This window comes from Cariama cristata, unplaced genomic scaffold (genome assembly GCF_000690535.1).
Source record: "Cariama cristata isolate BGI_N322 unplaced genomic scaffold, ASM69053v1 scaffold22224, whole genome shotgun sequence".
Classification (NCBI taxonomy): domain Eukaryota; kingdom Metazoa; phylum Chordata; class Aves; order Cariamiformes; family Cariamidae; genus Cariama; species Cariama cristata.
In genome coordinates this window covers 1-18,895 of record NW_009612746.1, presented here as the reverse complement: position 1 = coordinate 18,895, position 18,895 = coordinate 1, and the positions used below count along the sequence as shown (strand labels likewise).

Sequence of the window (18,895 nt, the reverse complement as noted above, 5' to 3'; positions counted from 1 at the left end):
TCAGCAGGACTGTAAGAATGATGGACTTGAAGTAACTTATAAGGTTTGCCTCCTCTTGTTGACTTTGCATTACATCACTCTGACATTTATACATAAAGCTCTACAAAGTTAGTAGAGGATTTCATCATAACAAACATCTGATATCCAATTTACATTTTCTCAGTATTTTATATTTAATACACAGAGCAACAGCTAAAACTACTTGAAAGTGATCGTAACTAATTACTAAATATTTCTCCCTTACACTAAGTTAAATAAAGACAGAATTCTGAACCTCAGGAAGAGCAAACTGGAACATTCATACTCTGTACCTAAATGCCAAGGTCTACTTTATTTATACACCTATACACAACTGAAAGGAGAGAAAGAAACAGCATATGCTGAATAAACACCTAATTCTGCATCCAGCAAAACTTAAAATAAATAACCACAGGCATCATCAAGTAACCATGGCCTCATTACATAAAGCAAGTAGCTCCAAAAGAAGCCAGTATGCCCTTATTTCCTACTGGTTTTGGTTTTAGATATTTTAATCCCTAAAGTGAAGGAGATCATAGAATCAATCGTAGAATCATAGAATTGTTACAGTTGGAAGAGACCTCAAAGATCATCAAGTCCAACCATATACCCAATGCCACCATGCCCACTAAACTATGTCTTGAAGCGCCACATCTAAACGTTTTTTGAACACCTCCAGGGATGGTGAGTCCACCACCTCCCTGGGGAGCCCGTTCCAATGCTTAACTACTCTTACAATGAAGAAATTCTTCCTAATATCCAACCTGAACCTCCCCTGGCACAACCTGAGGCCATTTCCTCTTGTTCTATCGCTAGTTACTGGGGAGAAGAGACCAACCTCCACCTCGCTACAACCTCCTTTCAGGTCGTTGTAGAGGGCGATAAGGTTTCTGCTCAGCCTGCTTTTCTCCAGGCTAAACAACCCCAGCTCCCTCAGCCACTCCTCATCAGACTTGTTCTCCAGGCCCTTCACCAGCTTTGTCGCTCTTCTTTGGACAAGTTCCAGCAGCTCAATGTCCTTCTTGTAGTGAGGAGCCCAAAAGATCACACTATACACTCTCATCAGGAGTCCTAATTTGTCTACTCTGCCCAACCACCATTTCATAAAATGTACACCTTCATCTGATTAGTTTGTAATTAGCAAACAATTTCAGAAGTTCAGGCAGAAAAAAATGGTAGACAAAACATATTTGCACAATTCTCATTTCTTCAGAAAACCTGATAAAAACTCAGGGACATACTGGTACCATATAAAAGTCAAATTTCAAATCTTTCCAAAGAAAGATAAATATAAGCTGCCAATGTGTTGTAACCTGACCACAAATTATTTTCCCATGTATTCTAGTGTTGTAACAGCTGACAAACTTTGTCATTTAAACAGTAAAATTAAAAACATAGCCATTTTAGTATAGAATCTATTAATTTTTAAAGTCACCTTCTAGGATGTTACTGGTTGCTAACAGCAATCTCAAAGGAGGTTGTTTTAAGTAAAAATCCAACTTTCACTGTCATTTACTGTACACTCTGGACTTAGAAGAGCTTTTCGCGCTTTTCCCAACCTACGTTTAAAAAGTATTTCAAGATGGCAGAAATAAGGCAAACTATAAAAACTCCAACGTCAATTTGCAGCTTCTAAGATATTTACAAAAAGGTAACATTACCCAATACTACCCTACAAAAGGAAGGAAAAAGACAGTAGGATAGATCTACTTTTTTTCCTTTCAAAGTAGAAGAGTATAAGTCTTGCAAAAAAAAAAAAAGTCTAGAGAAAAATCTCGGATTTTTCACATGCTTTAACATGCTTTAAAATACTCCCTCCCCTACCCCCACAGGATGCAAATAATCTAGTGATAGGTCCTGTAGTCAAACATCAGAATACACAAGAACACAGTTATGGCTCTTCAAAATTACCATGTAAATGGAACATATAACATGTATTAATGTTCTTAAATAGGTAAACGTGAAACCACTGTTAATCGACATAGTGTGCATAATCTTTGTTCCTCCCTACATTGAGGCATTCTTACGGAGCATCCCCATGATTCCATTGCTTTAAATACTGGATTTCACACAGTTCACACAACCATCACTCAATTCTGTTAAGGACAATCTTCACCGTGTAACTGTAAATAGTACATAGTGGCCAATACAACTCAAAACACGTGCTTAGAAACCACATATAACACAATGCTGTGTTTTTAAAACATTTGTACTCTGTTTCATGGAGATAGCTTTCCTTCCTCTTTAAAACTAACCTCCTTTTCCGATTTCTTCAAGAACTGCTTACCTGCAGAATCCTACCAATTAAAAGATCAAGAAATACAAATTTAGCTGTATTACTATTTTTCAAAAAATGGAATCCAACTGTCATTTCAAAACAAAATCGTTAATACTACTTAATCAGCAAAATTACATGGTGCTGACAATGACTGGTTATCTCAAGGAAAGACAGTCATGTGATTTCATTTTAATACTAGGCAATTAGTAACTAATTAAATAATTTAGTATTAAGGCCAGCAGAAAATACTTTTCACACAAACTATGGAGCAAGCCACTACAGTTTTCAATTTACTGAATAAACAGGGAGAAAGGACATACTGTTTACAGTCATCACTAATATGCGTAAAGTCTCCCAGAAAGAATTCCCAGACAGTCCTCACTCTCCTGCAATATTATTCCAGAAAGCCTAATTTATCAAAATTTTGTCTGGATTTTTGGACCAGCTCTGCATTACTTGTACTATCAGTCAACTGCAATCATCCACTCAACTCAGTAAAGATCTTGAGATTTTTTCAAACCAGATTAATGATCAGAATTACAGATTTGTTACACAATATGTACCAGAGCGAAAAAACACAATCGTATTTGCATTCTGAAAACCAATAAAACTGAGAGCAGCACACATTTTTATCTAGGGAGAAAATACAACCAATAAGGCACAATGCATAAGCTTCTGTACTGAATGCATCATTCACAGGAAAAAAAAAATAACTGAGCTGGTCATACACATATTATGAACCACAATACATGGCAAATTTCTTCAAAATATTCTTTTGTCCATTTGGGGAACTTTTTCTCTCTTTTAAAAGAATAAAAGTTTAACCCATAGCATATAGCCACATACGTAAAACAGCTCCCTTCCTGAAGGGGGATGACCAAGGAGAATAGGGAAAAACCCACCAAGAGAAATGCAAGACGAGTATCGGAGAAGACATTTTTAAAGAGAGTTTATCCATGAGGCAGACTGCTCATAAGCAAATTACATAGAATGAAAAAAACAAAACAACAAAGCAAAACACCAAACCCAGGACTTGCAGTAGCTAGCTTTTCTTTTTTTTTTAATTTTGACTAAAATCTTGAAAATATGTCCAAGACTTTCTGTGTCTGGTGTATGTAAAAGCTACTTTCGTCTCTATGTTACATCCTCATCACATTAAAGAATCTCCACCCTCCCAACAAACAAAAGAACATGTCATTACCAGTCATAGAACAGCCAGAAAGTAATGGCCTCAGTATAATCTCTAATTAACTAGAGTATATATCCAGGAAAGCAGACAAAGCAGCAATGGCGCTGCTGTGCTACACCAGTACCTGAGCGAGAACTCTTGTTTCAGATACATTTAATGACAGAACAGAAAGCAAAACTGCACCATCTAGTGTCTGGTCAATCCATAAGTACAATGCATCTTTTCCCCGAATTCAAACTTAGTGCAAGAAAGATTTTTGGTGGAAGATTCATAGATAAGGGTGGTAAGAAAAAACTGAAATGAATCTAGAAGTGTGTGAAAAACCTAAGATAGTAGTAAAACTTTCAAATATTACTACAGCAACAGTATCTTTTTGTGCACAAAGAATTAACAGTCACAATCACCCTAATTTAGTAGAAAGATTAATATTTTTAATATTACTTCACTGTACAGTGACAATCCCAGAAAAACCTAAAATGGCCAGGGCATACAAAAGTTGGCTCCTGAAAATGTGCCAGAGGCTTAGAGGGATGAAAAGTTAAGATGAAACCCATTCTTATAAACTCCTCAAAAAAGCACATTTCTTCTGTAAAAAAACAGATGGCTTCAGCTAAAAGTAGTGCAGTTAAGTATGTCACAGAAATGAAATCAAGAAGGATCTACCACTCAAAGAAAATAAGATGGTCATTAAGCAACAAAAAGCTGTAACAAAAAAAGTCTTCCAAACCTCCCAGAAGAAAATCTTTTGAAGTTCATTAATGCCTTTCAGTTCACTGCAAAAAGTTAGTCAAGGTTTTGACTACTGTAATTAACCCATTTTATTTTGCACTTGCAAAGCACTGCATGATCGCTTAGCTATTACGCCAGATTTCATGGGAAGTGTTTCTTGGTACAAACACAAGTTGTTATGATTATGCCAACACAATCTTACTGAAAAACTAAGAAAGCGTTACAACTCAATCATATTTTCAACCAAACACCCTGAAACAGCATACAATATATGCATTAGGATGATATATTTAGACAGAAGTACTATTCTCCAACAAATGTGGTTTTTACTCCTCAACAAATTTGCTAAATCTTCTAAAACTAATATGATTAAACAAATCATCTCTTGAACTCATTCAGAAAAATCTCTATTTGCTGAAAAGATTTTATTGCATCTCAAGAGTTTGTGAATTATTTTTTCAGGTCTAAACCAATTTATCCATTCTTGCAAGTTAACTTTTTTTCCTAAAAGTATCTAAAGTAGATCAGAAAGTTAAATGTTACTTTTTCTTACCTTGGTTTATTGTGTGGCAATGCCTTTGCATCAACAGGAAACATTTTGGAAACAAAGACAATAACCGGGGCTGTTCCTTCACTACTGCATTTCATAAAAGCTGAAGAAACATAAAAGGAAGTTATTTGCACATTTTTTTCCCAACGGTATGGACAAAACTATGGTTTTCCATGCATTTTATAGGAATTACTGTTTATTTCCTATTTCAATGATAATATACTAAATTAACAGGAAAAGTAGAAAATTACTCTAGCCTAATCATTTAGGCTGCCCCTATCTTCAAGTCTGTTTCACAATAAAATAAGCAAAACTGTAAAAATAGAACTCTTCATAACAAACTACATGTACTCCAACTAAATGTATCGTTTTGATATTTAAAGTTGAGTTCACAGGCTGGTTCAGATTAGAATGAAAAATAGAGAGCAGCTTAGCATAAAGATTGAGCTATTTATTCGGTCCCTCAAAGTATTCTCCCTCCTTTCAAACCAAAGGAGGAAGTCCTGCAAATGTCCAGATGCGCATGTCTTCATAAAATCGTAACAACTTAACTGCAAGAATGGATATTCCTCAAAGGACGAAAGATTCATACAAAACTCATTCAATACTTCAGAAATTCCCATAAAATTTTTTTTTCATCCAACTTGGAACACATTCTCAAATCCAAAACAGACACAGTACCATTCAAAACTTCTAATATAGAAAATAAATCGTCTTCTCCTACACTTCTGCCTTTTATCTGATGTATGAAAAGACTACATTTTAAAGTGCTTAGGCAAAAAAAGTGCAAGACTACTACTAAACATTAGCAAAATATTCACTAAATGTGAAGCACACTATTTTTTCATAACCAAGCGCAGTAAGATCTGAGTTTACAGAGGCAAATTTCTTCTAATTAACTTATTAGATACAGTATTGAATACTGTTTGGAGAATACAGTGTTTGTAAATGCTCAGTAAAGGATGAAAATACCAGTTACCTCACTCCCAGGAAACAATTCCTAACAGCCTCTCAATTTGACATTCACATCTCATCTTAAATTGATATTTGAATCTCATCCCTTTAGATTTTTTAAAGCTCTCTTCGAAACATTGCTCTATAAACATCTTTCACTACACATGCAAAGTTAATAAATGTTTTTAACTGTTACTAGCTTAAGCATGGTATATTATTGTAATTTTTACTAAACTACTTCTCGAAATATCAGAGAACATTTACTACCTTACAGCAAAATAGTATTTTGTTATATTCTGTTCAGTTAGAAAGAATGTTTGCAGAACAACAAAATCGTACATATAAGGCCTATTTGTCCCCTACAAACTCACCTGAAAAGATCATTTGGGAACATCCTTTTTCAGACTACCAAATCTGGGGAAAAACATCACTTGATTTTATATAGAACTTTCTACCCCACACAGAGAATTACTACATCTATGTGTAGAAATACGAGCTTTGCTCACCACTGAGCATTAATTACATCCATATCTTCAGTTTCAACTTTGATTTCAAATCCACTAAATACTTAATTCAGCTTCAGCAATTCTCATGTGTCTTTCTGGAAAAAAATTCAGTAGAAGTTCTCCTTTCCAAGGCACCACAATTTTTATGAAAGACATACACGAACACAGAGTTTACAAGTTTATAAATAATTCAACGATAGAAAAGGGAATATGAGCATCTTAGGAGCTCTCCTGCATCTTGTACACCAAGTTTATTTTCATTACTGCCTATATACAGTTCTTTTACTGCCTATATCAAAGTTAAATCATTGAACACAGTCTTTCTAGCCCCTGTTACAATTTTATAGCACAGGACTTGGTGATTATCAAACTTCCTCTTGCTTATTTTCCCATATAGACATCCCAATGTTCAACACAACAGCATCTGAATATACTACTAAACTCTTCTTGAGGAGGAACTCATTTAAAGCTGGAAACTCTGCCAGAACTGGACATGAAATTGTGATCTCAATGAAGCCAACGGCAAAACTTAAACTAACTTCAAAATGTCAGGATTTCACCTCTTCATTTAACACTTTGGGTAACAAAACATATTTGTTACCCTGGAAGTCTTTTGGCTCTTGTTTTTATTTGCTAATCTTTCATAATTCTGGAATATTATGAAATAACTAAGAAATTAAGTTATACCTTGAGCTATGGAAATGTTGAAGAAATTCTTAATGACAATGTTTGTAGTAACAGCTAAGCTACATCTTATTACCTTCTTCTCAGTACACACACTACTTAGTAATAAATGCAACAAAAAAATGTTTTTTTACTTTAAATGACCAAAAGCTGGGCCTAGTTCATCAATATACTTGTAAAAATGAAATCCACATTAAAACCCCTACTGGCTAAAAAGTAATGATTTTTAGTATACAGTTGGTAAAATATTCAATTCTCAATTACATGATAACTTCTACTGTGTAGAACTAAAAACAAATATTAACTTCATATCCTTCCAAAATCCCCAGTTGCAGAGTCTTAGACTCCGCACCATCTGCAGCTTGAGTTGTCTAAAAACCATGAATATATGGGATTGAAGAAAAATGTATAGCCATAAAAATAAGGCATAATACTATGACACGTCACTGACAAACATCAACATAGCTACTACAAGTAAAATAATTATAAATCTATGTACACATCTTATGATCCAAAGACAAGCAAAACCACTAAGACAGAAACAACCTTCATATTAATGGGAGAACACCTACTCACCACTTTTCAGTTCCTGAGTTTCTGGTGGCAAAGAATCAAATGTTCTAGCTCCAACACACATCAGCTTTTCCACTCTCTCTGCAGTGATGTCAAGAGGACTAGGAAGCTTATTACACACCATGGCTAAAACACATTGCTAAGGATACATATCCATACATTTGTATTTCCTTACTGAATGAAAATAAATGGAAGACAAATGTTTTCAATGTTTGTTTCTTCAAATCAACCTCATGCAATAACTGCCAGCAACAACAGATAGCTAAGATCCAGTCTGTCTGTTACAGTGCCTACAGCTCCCTCTCAAGTCAGCAGCAAATTCTGGCATTTATCTGAGGGCAGAATGGATAGTTAAGTAGGGGTGGCTCACCCTATGTGCAACTGGGAAACTAAGAATAGCACAATTGGAGCAAGATTTATAGAACTAATTAGTATTTATACATCAGTAATTCGTGCGTACTTACTATAATATAGTATGTATTATATTATAAACAATGAGAAGACCATCTACACAGCAGACAAACAGCAAAGGCTGATCTTGGATTAAGAACGTGTACGCCTAAAACATAACACCAGATACTCACAGAAGCTCATGGACCAAAGACCTGAGATACTATTACAAAAAGGAGATTGGCTTATCCTTCAGGAAAAATATTAAAATTTGTATATTTGTATGTAAAATTACATAATGAAAATGTATTGTTAAACTACCTCCAGTTTCATAACTTCTTTTCCTAAAAAAAGGATGCATACAAAGTTGGTAGAAATATAAGACTAAATGTAGATATGTAACTTAATATTACAAGTGAGAAAATAGGTCCAGCTAGCATACGCACAGATGTGAAAAGAGAACAAATCATACCAAATCATACATTGAAATAGGTGAGCACTCTTTGAAGTCAGAGAACTGCCAATAGAACAAAAATTAGTATCTTCCTTAAGGATACAGAGGACTGCATCAGATATTGGTAGCCACTGGCTACAAATGGCATTAAGTTGAACTTTAGGGTCTGCATGTCGTGACTCTCGTGCACCAATTTTCAATCCCAAAGAGGTGACTATCTTTTCAATTTTTTCTTTGTCTCTGTAAGGGAAATAATAACTAGATTAAAAAAACCACAGTAGCAATACATAACAAGCATCTACAGCATTTCTTGTTTGAGTATTTAAAAAAAATCATCATAGCACATGGAAAGAGATTCCATGAAAACTCTATAGATCTTCTCACCTTTTCATAACAGCTTCATACAGACTCCATATGTTGTCCAGCACCAACTGCACGAACAAAGGTTTCTTTCCTTTTGACTGGTAGAACATAAATGTACAGCTGATTACCAGTAATTTCTCACTTTTACAATAGGCTTAAGACTGCACTTTTAACTAACCATTTTCATAACAGCATGTAAAACCTTTATTCAAAATTAAGACAGTTATATGTTTCTACACAAGATCACTACTTCAATAATCTGTATTATAAAGAACAGTATAAGGCACAAAATAAACATGAAATTTAAAAGTGAAGGACAAGGGTTTCAATTTCAGAAAGAGAGACTGATAATTACAGAACTTGTCCACCTTGAGCCTGGTTATCACCCTTTTTACAACTATCAATCCTCACATATGAAAACACAAAAAAAATCATCATTAAATGAAAACAAGGAAACTCCCTTCTCCTCTCCTAACTTTCAGTGGTGGAAATGCTTAATGCAAGAAAAGTGTAGTTTTCAGGCCAGGGTTTCAGTATAGCATTAGATTTCACTAAGGCAAAAAACATTTTCTAAATCCTAAATCCTTAGCTGTTGAAGCACTCTTCAAATAAGACAGAGACCCACTCACTGCTCTCTTTTCTACACTGTTAATCTTCCATTCATCTTGTGTGTTTCGCTCCATGCTGAATCGTTGAACCTGGAATGTCCCTTATTTTGTGAACAGAGACATTTAAGAGCAACTGTGAGCACTGTTAGATGAGATTTCCTCCATGTAGCTTTTGAATGGTCAATTTTGGAATGTTCTGTTCTCCAAGGGCTAATGCAAGGCTATCCTAGTGACTTTATACCTCCACTGATGTTGACTGAAAAGGTACTGAGGTCAATTTTCAGAATACACTATGAGGAATAGAATAAAAAAACCCAAACCAAAATAAAAACCAGGTAACATTTCTGACAACTTCCATACCTGTTCACCTTTCATTATCTTCTTTGCTTTTGTATTTAGATAATAATCTCCCCATAAAGTCTTCATAAGTACTGCAGACTTGATTCCAATCTTTTGGCTGTATAGTTCAGCAAAATGCTCAATGCTGAAAGGAAACAAAATGCATCTTGATAAAAAGTGTAATGGAGTTTATATGTGCTTATCAGCCTAAGCAACGGACAGCTTTACGTGAAAATCACACACAAATCTCAAATCCTTGTTTTGCTCCCATTTTTCCAGTTGTCTTCAGTTCACATTGTATAACATTTACACCTGCAAAAATATTGTCCTCTCAGCTCAAAAATGTCAGCAGTATTTATATGTTTTTGTTTTAAGTGAGCTTGAAGGATATTTATTTCAAATAAATATTTGTGTACTACCCCTTCAGTAAAAACTCAAAAGCATAATACAAAAGTTCTAAATATTTATGTGATGACTCTCAAATTTATTCTATGAAAGAAGTCCCACAACACATTTAACTATGGTCTGAGACCAGAATGATGCAAGTTAAAAACTAAGTATTCTTTTGAGCATACTTGAGTCATCAGGTGGTGGCAATTATTTTTTAAATTAACTACTTGGGTCACTTCTTGTTGTTTGAATCATTGCTTTAATAATGAGTAAAACCCAGAAAATAACACAAAAGCTGTAATGCCATAATTGTGTTACAAAGCCCATTGTGTTGTTCAGTGGTCCCCATGAGTTAACAAAAGCAGGCTGCCTACAACCTAAAGAGGGAGTTCTGAACATTCTATGGATTCCTTGCTGAAAACGTTCAGTGAGCAGTAATAGAAAAAATTTCCACGTATTTGCTCCTTGTGCACACAGAAACAAAAATATACGTTTACAAGGAGAACAATCCTATTTACAGAACAATTATATTTGATAATCCGTTCTTTGAAATCCAAAATTCTTAAGTTTCTACACACTTAAAAAAAGACCTGCCCATTGTCAGCAAGACATAAGCTATGAGTTCTGAACTAAGGCCAAAAAGGAGATTTTTTTTTCCCAGAAACTACTCCAAACTCTAAATAAAGGGAGAACCTTCAAGATTCTTGTGCTAGCAGCTCCTGCATATGTATTTATGGCATTTTTCAATGCTTGAGGATTATGAGAAAAGTGTATGTACTAATTGCAATGGATGAGGCTGGCACTGCCTAATGGCTTGATTTTTTCTGCCATGACAAGTCATAACACCTTTAGGAACAGAACCTGCAACTGCTGGCAGTCCAGAAACACCTCTTGAAACTAACTACAGAAAATGTTCCTTTTTCCTCCCCATTACGTGATTTATCAGAACCAGGGCCTGACAGTTCATCATAAGAAACAAAGCAGTATCAGAAAGCCAATGATCTTCATTCAGCTTCAACAAATACATTAAAACATGTTCAGGATGTCAGAGAAAAATGGAGAATTAGGACAGGTACAAACAAGAAAACTAGTAGATAGGAGTCCTGTTATTTGTCCAAGCTGTAGGGACATTTTGTGAGACTGAAAACAGATTAGCACAAATTAGTCTATTGTGTAATATATAAACAGTCTCATCCAGACCCAGGAGTAGGATACTAACACCCCTTGCATAAGTTAAATGCATAAATGGTTTTGGCTGAGATACAATCTTGTTCAATTAATACAACCTTTAAAAAGTTTCAATATATAAGGCAGAAGGGGCTTAAAATTTGGGGAATCTTAGCAAACATGGGTTTTGGTCTCATATTCAAGAAAAATCATTATAGGTTTTTTAAGTTCATCTTATATCAATATAGTATTGGCAAAGAGTAACAAGAAAGCCTGTCAATCCTCTCTAGTATACAAATATACCAAACACAAAAGTAAGGACAGGTCGTATGTGGCCCATTTCTTGCCCCATTTGAAGTTAAATCACAACGAATATTTAGATTTCAGCCTTATAGAAACCTGCAAGTAAGCTTCAAGCCACTTGACAAACATTTCAAGTGACAGGGACATAGCAAATACAAAGAAACAACTAAAGCTTGATCAGTAATCACTCCACTTCAGCTTAGCCTAGTATTTATCATTAATCATCTATCACACATTCTACTCTGCAGAAATACCAGCTACCAACATATACCAAGTGCTAAAAGCTTTGGGGAAAAAATAATAAAACAAAGAAAATTAACACAAGGTACCATCTCTGAAAACAACAAATTAGAAACTCTCAAGCCCTAAGCACTGTTATAGAGAAATCCTCTTCTCCACCTCTCTGTATATATTCCAGTGTTATTACAAATGAGATAAATAAACTAGGAGTACATCAGAAAATAAACTCCTGTGTCAAACAGTTCAAATTGAAGTATTTTTTGCTAAACTTTGGAGCTGGAGAAACAAATCAATTTTCTGCCACATTTGTATGAAATTTAATTCTATCTGCAGAGAAATTATCAGAGGAAAAGAAATCATGAAAGGAAGATAACTATCTGAAGTTTCACTTTTACAAAAATAACCATTATATTCACCCATCATTTAAGAAAAACATGTTTGCTTTCTCATTACAAAGGTGATCATAGGGTGTTTATGACCACATGCTTTTATCAGAATGCAGTTCTGTAACCTATAAAATCTTAATAGTTGATCATTTACTTGCAAATATCAAGTAGCTTGATCTAAAGAAATAGCTTCTAAATTGCTTTTGAGCTTGTAATTCTACTTATTGTAACAAAGCACTCTACTGTATCATTTTCTTTAAAAAACATTTTTCTTAATGTTTAGCATTCCTGGTAGCATACTTAGAATAATAATGCTAAACCTAGGCCACCTTTGAACTTCCCAAAACAAAACCAAAAAAATCTATTCCCTTCCACAGGTTTTGTCAGCATCAAAACCAAAAGTAAGCTGCAAATTGCCCAATCTTTATCCATACAGGACAAAAATAGTAGATAGCTCTAAATCATTTCAACATCTGCTACAGGAAATGTTCACATTGTGACTCCAAACTTGAACAAGTTTGTAACAGTTGCACCCCAAATACTCTGTATAACAACAATTTACTACCGTAATCCATTTTTTCCATGGAATTTCAATGAAAAGTTACAAGTTAGGAAAGCTAAAGCCTACAGAAATGAAAATACTGTTTCCCTGCATATCATAAAACAGACAAGTGACTGTGGGCACCATATTGGAATGGAGGACTTCAGACAAGATGTATGTTAATATGCAAACCACCAAAGGTATCAGAAAACCCCCTCTAGGCTTCAGAAATGAAAAGGTCTCCGCTCACACACATCATCTATGAAAAGATCTCTTTCAGACTAAAGAACTTGTCAGAATTTGAAGATTTGTTTTCAATTTCCTTACACTCTTATACTCCGATTTTTGTTTTTATAAATTATTATTATTCATGACAGCTAATTAAACCAAAATAGCCCATTTTATTTTCCCTTTCCTCTGCCATGACAAGAAACGTTTGTGTTAGACTACAGACTACGCACAGAACCTTATTTCAGAGCTTGACTTCAACTTAAAAATCTGGGAGCTGATTTTTTTTTTTAAAGGTTTTGCATTATTAAAGACATGCACAGTATCACTGAGGCTATCTTTTTAATTACATTTTCATGATGAAGACAACGACTCCACCTTGTGGCTAGCAATCAGAACATGGGTAATCTTTATACTAGCCTGCTGCCCTTTGAAACTAACTACTAAGACCAGGACCAAAAAGCAGAGCTGATTACAAACTCAAATGCAGTAACCCAGAAAATTTTCTGAAATTGTTCTATCCTTGAATTCTTACGTTTACTTAAACATCTCTTCAATGTTGTTTAGCAACTGCTGAAACAGAAAAATAAAGATATTAGGTAACACAAGATAAGAAATGTACCTGAATGAAGAACAGAAAAAAGCTAGATTAAGACTGATGAGCATAAACACTTGAGGACAAATGCATAATTTCAAGGACAAGTCAAAGTCTAGTACAGAAAAAACAGATCACAGTAATGCTGTGACCCAGAATTGTACTGGACCAAACTGGATCGCTGAAACTGCTGCCCTAATGCCAGTTGCCTGCCTTATGCTCATTATGAATGTCACTGACCTTGTAGCTGGAAGGTCCAGTCTACTTGTGAAACAGCTCCTGTACTGCTGCAATTTTTGGCCTAGTCTATTACAGCCTATCAGATGTCAGCAATTAATAAAACACTAAGTTTACCAGGCTAGGCAGGACACTACAGTGGGCTCAGCAACTGCTGTGTAAGTAAAACAGGGGTCCCTATCACATAGATGTCAAAGCTGTTAGTATTTTCAGCTGTCCAATGTTGTTAATATATTAAAACGGATTGTAGACAGTTGCATATCACAGAAAAATAAAATTAAAAAAATCTTTAGAAATATGAAGCAACTGAAAACACTTTATGATTAACTGCAGTTAAAAAAAAAAAAGTCAGTAACTAAATCCCAGACTTACCCAAAACCCCAGCCATCAATTGCACTGGCAAACACCACATTTCCATGGTCTGGTGAAAAATAAAGATGTGAATCATCAGTATCTTCCAATCCAGCACTCCAGTCATAAATTTGATCTCCTGGTGCAGAATCTGAAACGCTTTCACTTTCTGTTTCTTTTTCAGCTCGCTCTTCTAAGACTTTAGAGGTAAAGAGTGCTCCAGTGATCGCATTGATCTACAAAAGGACATGTAAAAACACCCTAAGATTCGTTCACTCTTTCACAACCCTTGCAATTAAAGTGCAATTCCCCCTCATGCTCCAAAATATAAAAAAAAGAGAGAGTATTTTAACAATATAGTTTGTCTGTGATTCATTTTGCAATTTAAAATACAGACCTTGTGTATCTAATCCTGCCCATTTGAAGACAACAGGATTTTGATGAGACTAACATTTCAACTTAAACACCTTGTACTTTCCAAGTCAAAGTCAGCCACATCAGGATTGAATCAGATATGGAGTATTATGTGTAATACACTTTGTCTCTCAGAACAAGGAATGGTGAAATAGGAACTTGTTACTGCTAACAAACAAACAACAAAGGAGGGCAAAGCAAAACCAGGTAGGTAAGTGATTAAAAGTAAGCTGGGGGAGCAGGGCGCAGGGGGAAGTTTGAAGGCAACTTCTTACAATTTAAAAGATGTATTAACTTCATTCCTGCATAAGTCCACAAATATCAGGAGTCGTCTAAAGATATTATTTGTCTACCTCCAAAGAAGTTTAAGCAATTTAACAGGAAGAACAAAATATTCAGCATATTATTTCTAAAAATGAAGACTCTTCCTGATGACTCGTCAAGATGCATTTAATACTCTTTTCTCTATCACAGGCATTCTGAATGAACCTCGAAACTAACTAGAAATAAAATGTATCTCAATGTTAAAAATTAGACTAGACGTTATAGCAAAGTAATAAATAACTGGTTTGGCTGCACTAAATTTATTCCAGCTATAAGGCAGCGAAAATTACAGTCTCTCTCAACTCAAGAACGGAGAAAAGGGGGGAAGAAAAAAAACCTCAACAAAATTTGCTGTATGAACATGACACTATAGCATGAATACCTGTTCTAAGATATTCTTAAGGTGCAAGTATGCTTCCTGAGGGGTGAGCTTGAGCTCCACAATCAAGCGATCGATTTTATTAACCACCAACACTGGACGTATATTTTCTAGCCATGCTTGCCGTAGAACTGCTTGAGTCTATTAAGAAGTAAATAGTTAAAAAATATCCATTACAGAAAGCTTGATACCACAGAAGAGATGGAATGCTAAAGAAAATGACAATATAATTCTACAATGTAATTAAATATATAGTAAAGCACATGATGACATTCAAACCAGAAATTTGACTGTCATAGTACACTGTGTTAGTTATTACAGAACTCTGCAGAATGGTAGAATTTCATGGCAAAAATGCCCACAACAATAAAAAACCCTCTTCATAAAAGTAAGCCATGAAAAAAAGCAATCTCAATGTTATCTTGCATATTTTTTCACTTTCAATACCCTAAAAGCACATGCAAAGGTATTATTTCCTTTAAGACATTTATTTCTTTTCTATACAAATATTCTGTCATGTGAAAAATTGCATACTCTGTCTTTCAACCTTACATCACTACACCCACTCACCAGCACTGCTCAATTTTTCAGCACAGCTATGAAACGAATACCCTCTTTCATACCTCAAGTACATTGTCATTTATTAAAAGTTTTACAAAACTTCTTAAGCCAGCTCATCTTTAATTTCTACATAATACACTTAAGACTTTGCTTACTCTGTATTCTCTACCCTCTTTTTCTATTTAATACACTTTATTTCACCTGTGGACAGACTCCTTCAACAGCATCCACCACTATGATGCAACCATCACAGAGTCGGACAGCAGTAGATACTTCTGAAGAAAAATCCACATGCCCTGGGGAGTCTATTAAATTAATCAGATACTCCTGATCACCTAGGATAAAACAATAAATTAGTATTTCAGAACAGTTTTCAAAAATATTTCCTTCAGCCACCCGGTTATACTGCTTAAGCTATTACTAATTTCTAAGGACCAAATCTGCGGTAACCATTATGCTTAAGAAAGACTCCAATAGGACAGGAAGGTTGTCAGCAGTGTAACATCTAGTGGCTTGTGCCTAATTCATTTTAATTTCAGTCTTAATAGCAATCTTCACCTTTCAAAGCCCAACTACCTTCGGAAAATTAACAACAAAACCACACCAGCCAACCAACCAAAAAGGAAAACCCTAACTCTGAACAAGCATGTAGTAGCATTACAAATAGATCACTAGCTACAGCACAAAGCAACTGCAATACAGTCTGCCTTTTAAAGATAAACCATGACAGAATGTCATAAAAATAAACTCTACTTTCTTGAAAAAATGCTTCATTTCAACTTCGTCATTTCTTACAACACGCTTTTGACTCCATATTACTAAAATATCTTCAATGTACCAATGCAGAAGTTTCCAGTATTTTCTACACTACTCCCCCCAAAACCTCTGCTTAGTGGAGACTCCACTCAACTTCTGATGAACTCACTGCATTTATCATCAGCCCTAATCAAAATAAGATCAAACAACTTTCATGTTTAAGAAGTTATATTAGAGTCTAAATTTCAACACAACAGAAAAACAACAGACATAAAAGGTTCTACCCATTAAAAGTACTGTCATTCCAGAGTCAACAATAAAACAGCCACAGTTTACAATACATAGCTGGAAGATCATTCATTTCAACTATTGTTTATAATCAGCTGTAGCTGAAATGGAATGACTCATTGTGGCTTTTCTGTTCATGCAATTTTTCTGTTAATTATTCTTTATTCTGCACAAGCCTATTAGTAATGTGTTTCACATTTTTCATTGGCTTAGCTGAGGATAAGACTGGTGAGGAACACTGAGTCATACCAAGGATGACACTGTAACTACACTATAAAAACCCCCCTGAAAAATTTATAGTGGAGTGTAACAGGCCCCTTGACATAGAAGGATAGTAAGGATCATTTAAAATCTGTTTTTTGAAAGGTCTTGCCTTTAAGTGACATTGTTTCAAGACTTAAGATCAAAATATGAAGATTTAGATGTAAATTAAAAAGCTAAAGGTAACTATTCTTATTGCCTCCACTCAGAGATACGATTGAAGATGGTTTTCCTAACCCTGAGATGGAACTTTATTATCATGGCTAACAGCTGAATACATGCCTAAGTCTTTGCAGAATCATGGCCTAACACTGAGAAACATAAAAGTTGCATACAAAAAGATCTCAACAGCAACAAAGAACAGACAGGGAAAATTTAAAAAAATACATATTAAAGTTTATGCTTGCCAGCATCAACAACTTACCTTTCACAAAGTGTAACGAAATTGCACTAGATTTCATTGTTATTCCTCGAATCTGCTCATCTTCTCTACTGTCTAGATATCTGAGCTGAGTATAGAAACAAAAGAAGAGGTGATAAATCTGTAGAATTATCTTCGCAAGTCACTTATCAACTGTCAAAGAGTATGACTGTAAGAAAATGAGGTTTAGCTACACTAGGAATGGAATCTCCTTAACCATCACTGATTTACAATCCCTGCACGTACACACAAGAATTTTGTTTAAAAACGACAGTAAAAATCTCACCTTTCCTGCCAAGCGGCTAGAGATTATTCCATTGCTAGATATTAGACAATCAGCTAGCGTAGTTTTGCCTGAAAAGAAAAATAAATTGCTTAGTTTAAATTAATACAGACAATGGAAAAAGATGTAATGTAATATTATGAATGCTGACAACATCTAGTGTTCCAAGATATCAATATTAATAAAGGCTTTAAAATGCCATGAAAGTACAAACTAACTTTAAAAAGAATAAATCCAATTCTTCACCTTCACCTGTGAGGTGCACACAAACTTATTTTTGAAGAGTGGATGCAACCTTATCTGTCATGACCAGAAAAGCAGTTGAAATAACAGTACATCAGAAACTCAGTATATCATACAATTGGACAAGATTTGTGTCCTGCAATGAGCATTTACTACGTCCACCTACATAACAAACTTCTCCCATTACGTAAACATCGAAATACAACGGACTACCTCGCATAAGCGTATATTTAATTCATGCCAACATTCAGCATCACAGAAGTGGAAAACGTTCAGTTTCAACTATTCCAAGTTATTATAGTGTAACGCTCTCTTAAGTTCTAAAAGCTAAGCTGCATCAGGACAAAATAAATGTGCATAAAGCAAAATTACTTCTCAGAACTGGGATTAATACAGTTTAAAGCTAAACCTGTGAAAATCGACTGCTTTAAAACAGTGATGAAAATAGCTCACCATCATTCAAACTAACTCACGCAGGTTTTCCTCACAAGGTTTCTGCCAGTCACAAACACCTGTCTTACCATGATCCACATGGGCTAATATACAGATATTCCTGATTCCAGAAGTCTTCTTCTGGAGGCCAACCATCTTTCCCACGCTTGTGAGGGCCATGCTTAGCTAATTCTGTGAACGGAGGAAAGTATTTTATTTTTTATTTAGGAGGCAACTTAAGAAACTCCTTTTTTTTTTTAAAAAAAAAAAAAAAAGAGTTCTGATTAGAGCCACTCGTCAGGGAAACCTCCTCTGACGTGGAGTGCGTCACGTTCCTCAGCCACCATTTGTACTACGCTTCGGATAGCAGAAACTTACAAAACACGGGCCGCGTTTCTATTTTTAACAAGAACCAGCAGGCTGGGGGTTTTGGTCAGTTTTTCGTTACGCATGAACACAG

The 18,895-nt window shown here is 35.0% G+C and overlaps 1 protein-coding gene across 1 annotated transcript in view; it reads right to left on the bottom strand.

The window, feature by feature from the left end:
• The window catches only part of EFTUD1 (elongation factor Tu GTP binding domain containing 1), a gene marked incomplete at its 3' end in the record, with an annotated part of 67,271 nt that extends 48,656 nt beyond the window's left edge, over positions 1-18,615 (bottom strand). Inside the window, exons 1-11 of the mRNA XM_009698765.1 lie at positions 18,525-18,615; positions 17,764-17,831; positions 17,481-17,565; positions 15,953-16,086; positions 15,194-15,331; positions 14,095-14,309; positions 9,657-9,780; positions 8,710-8,786; positions 8,429-8,565; positions 7,485-7,607; positions 4,768-4,867 (exon numbers count right to left, since the gene is read on the bottom strand). Of these exons, the coding sequence (XP_009697067.1) occupies positions 4,768-4,867; positions 7,485-7,607; positions 8,429-8,565; positions 8,710-8,786; positions 9,657-9,780; positions 14,095-14,309; positions 15,194-15,331; positions 15,953-16,086; positions 17,481-17,565; positions 17,764-17,831; positions 18,525-18,615 (1,292 nt within the window). The remainder of the gene's footprint in view (positions 1-4,767; positions 4,868-7,484; positions 7,608-8,428; positions 8,566-8,709; positions 8,787-9,656; positions 9,781-14,094; positions 14,310-15,193; positions 15,332-15,952; positions 16,087-17,480; positions 17,566-17,763; positions 17,832-18,524) is intronic.
• Between the last annotated feature and the right edge of the window lie 280 nt (positions 18,616-18,895).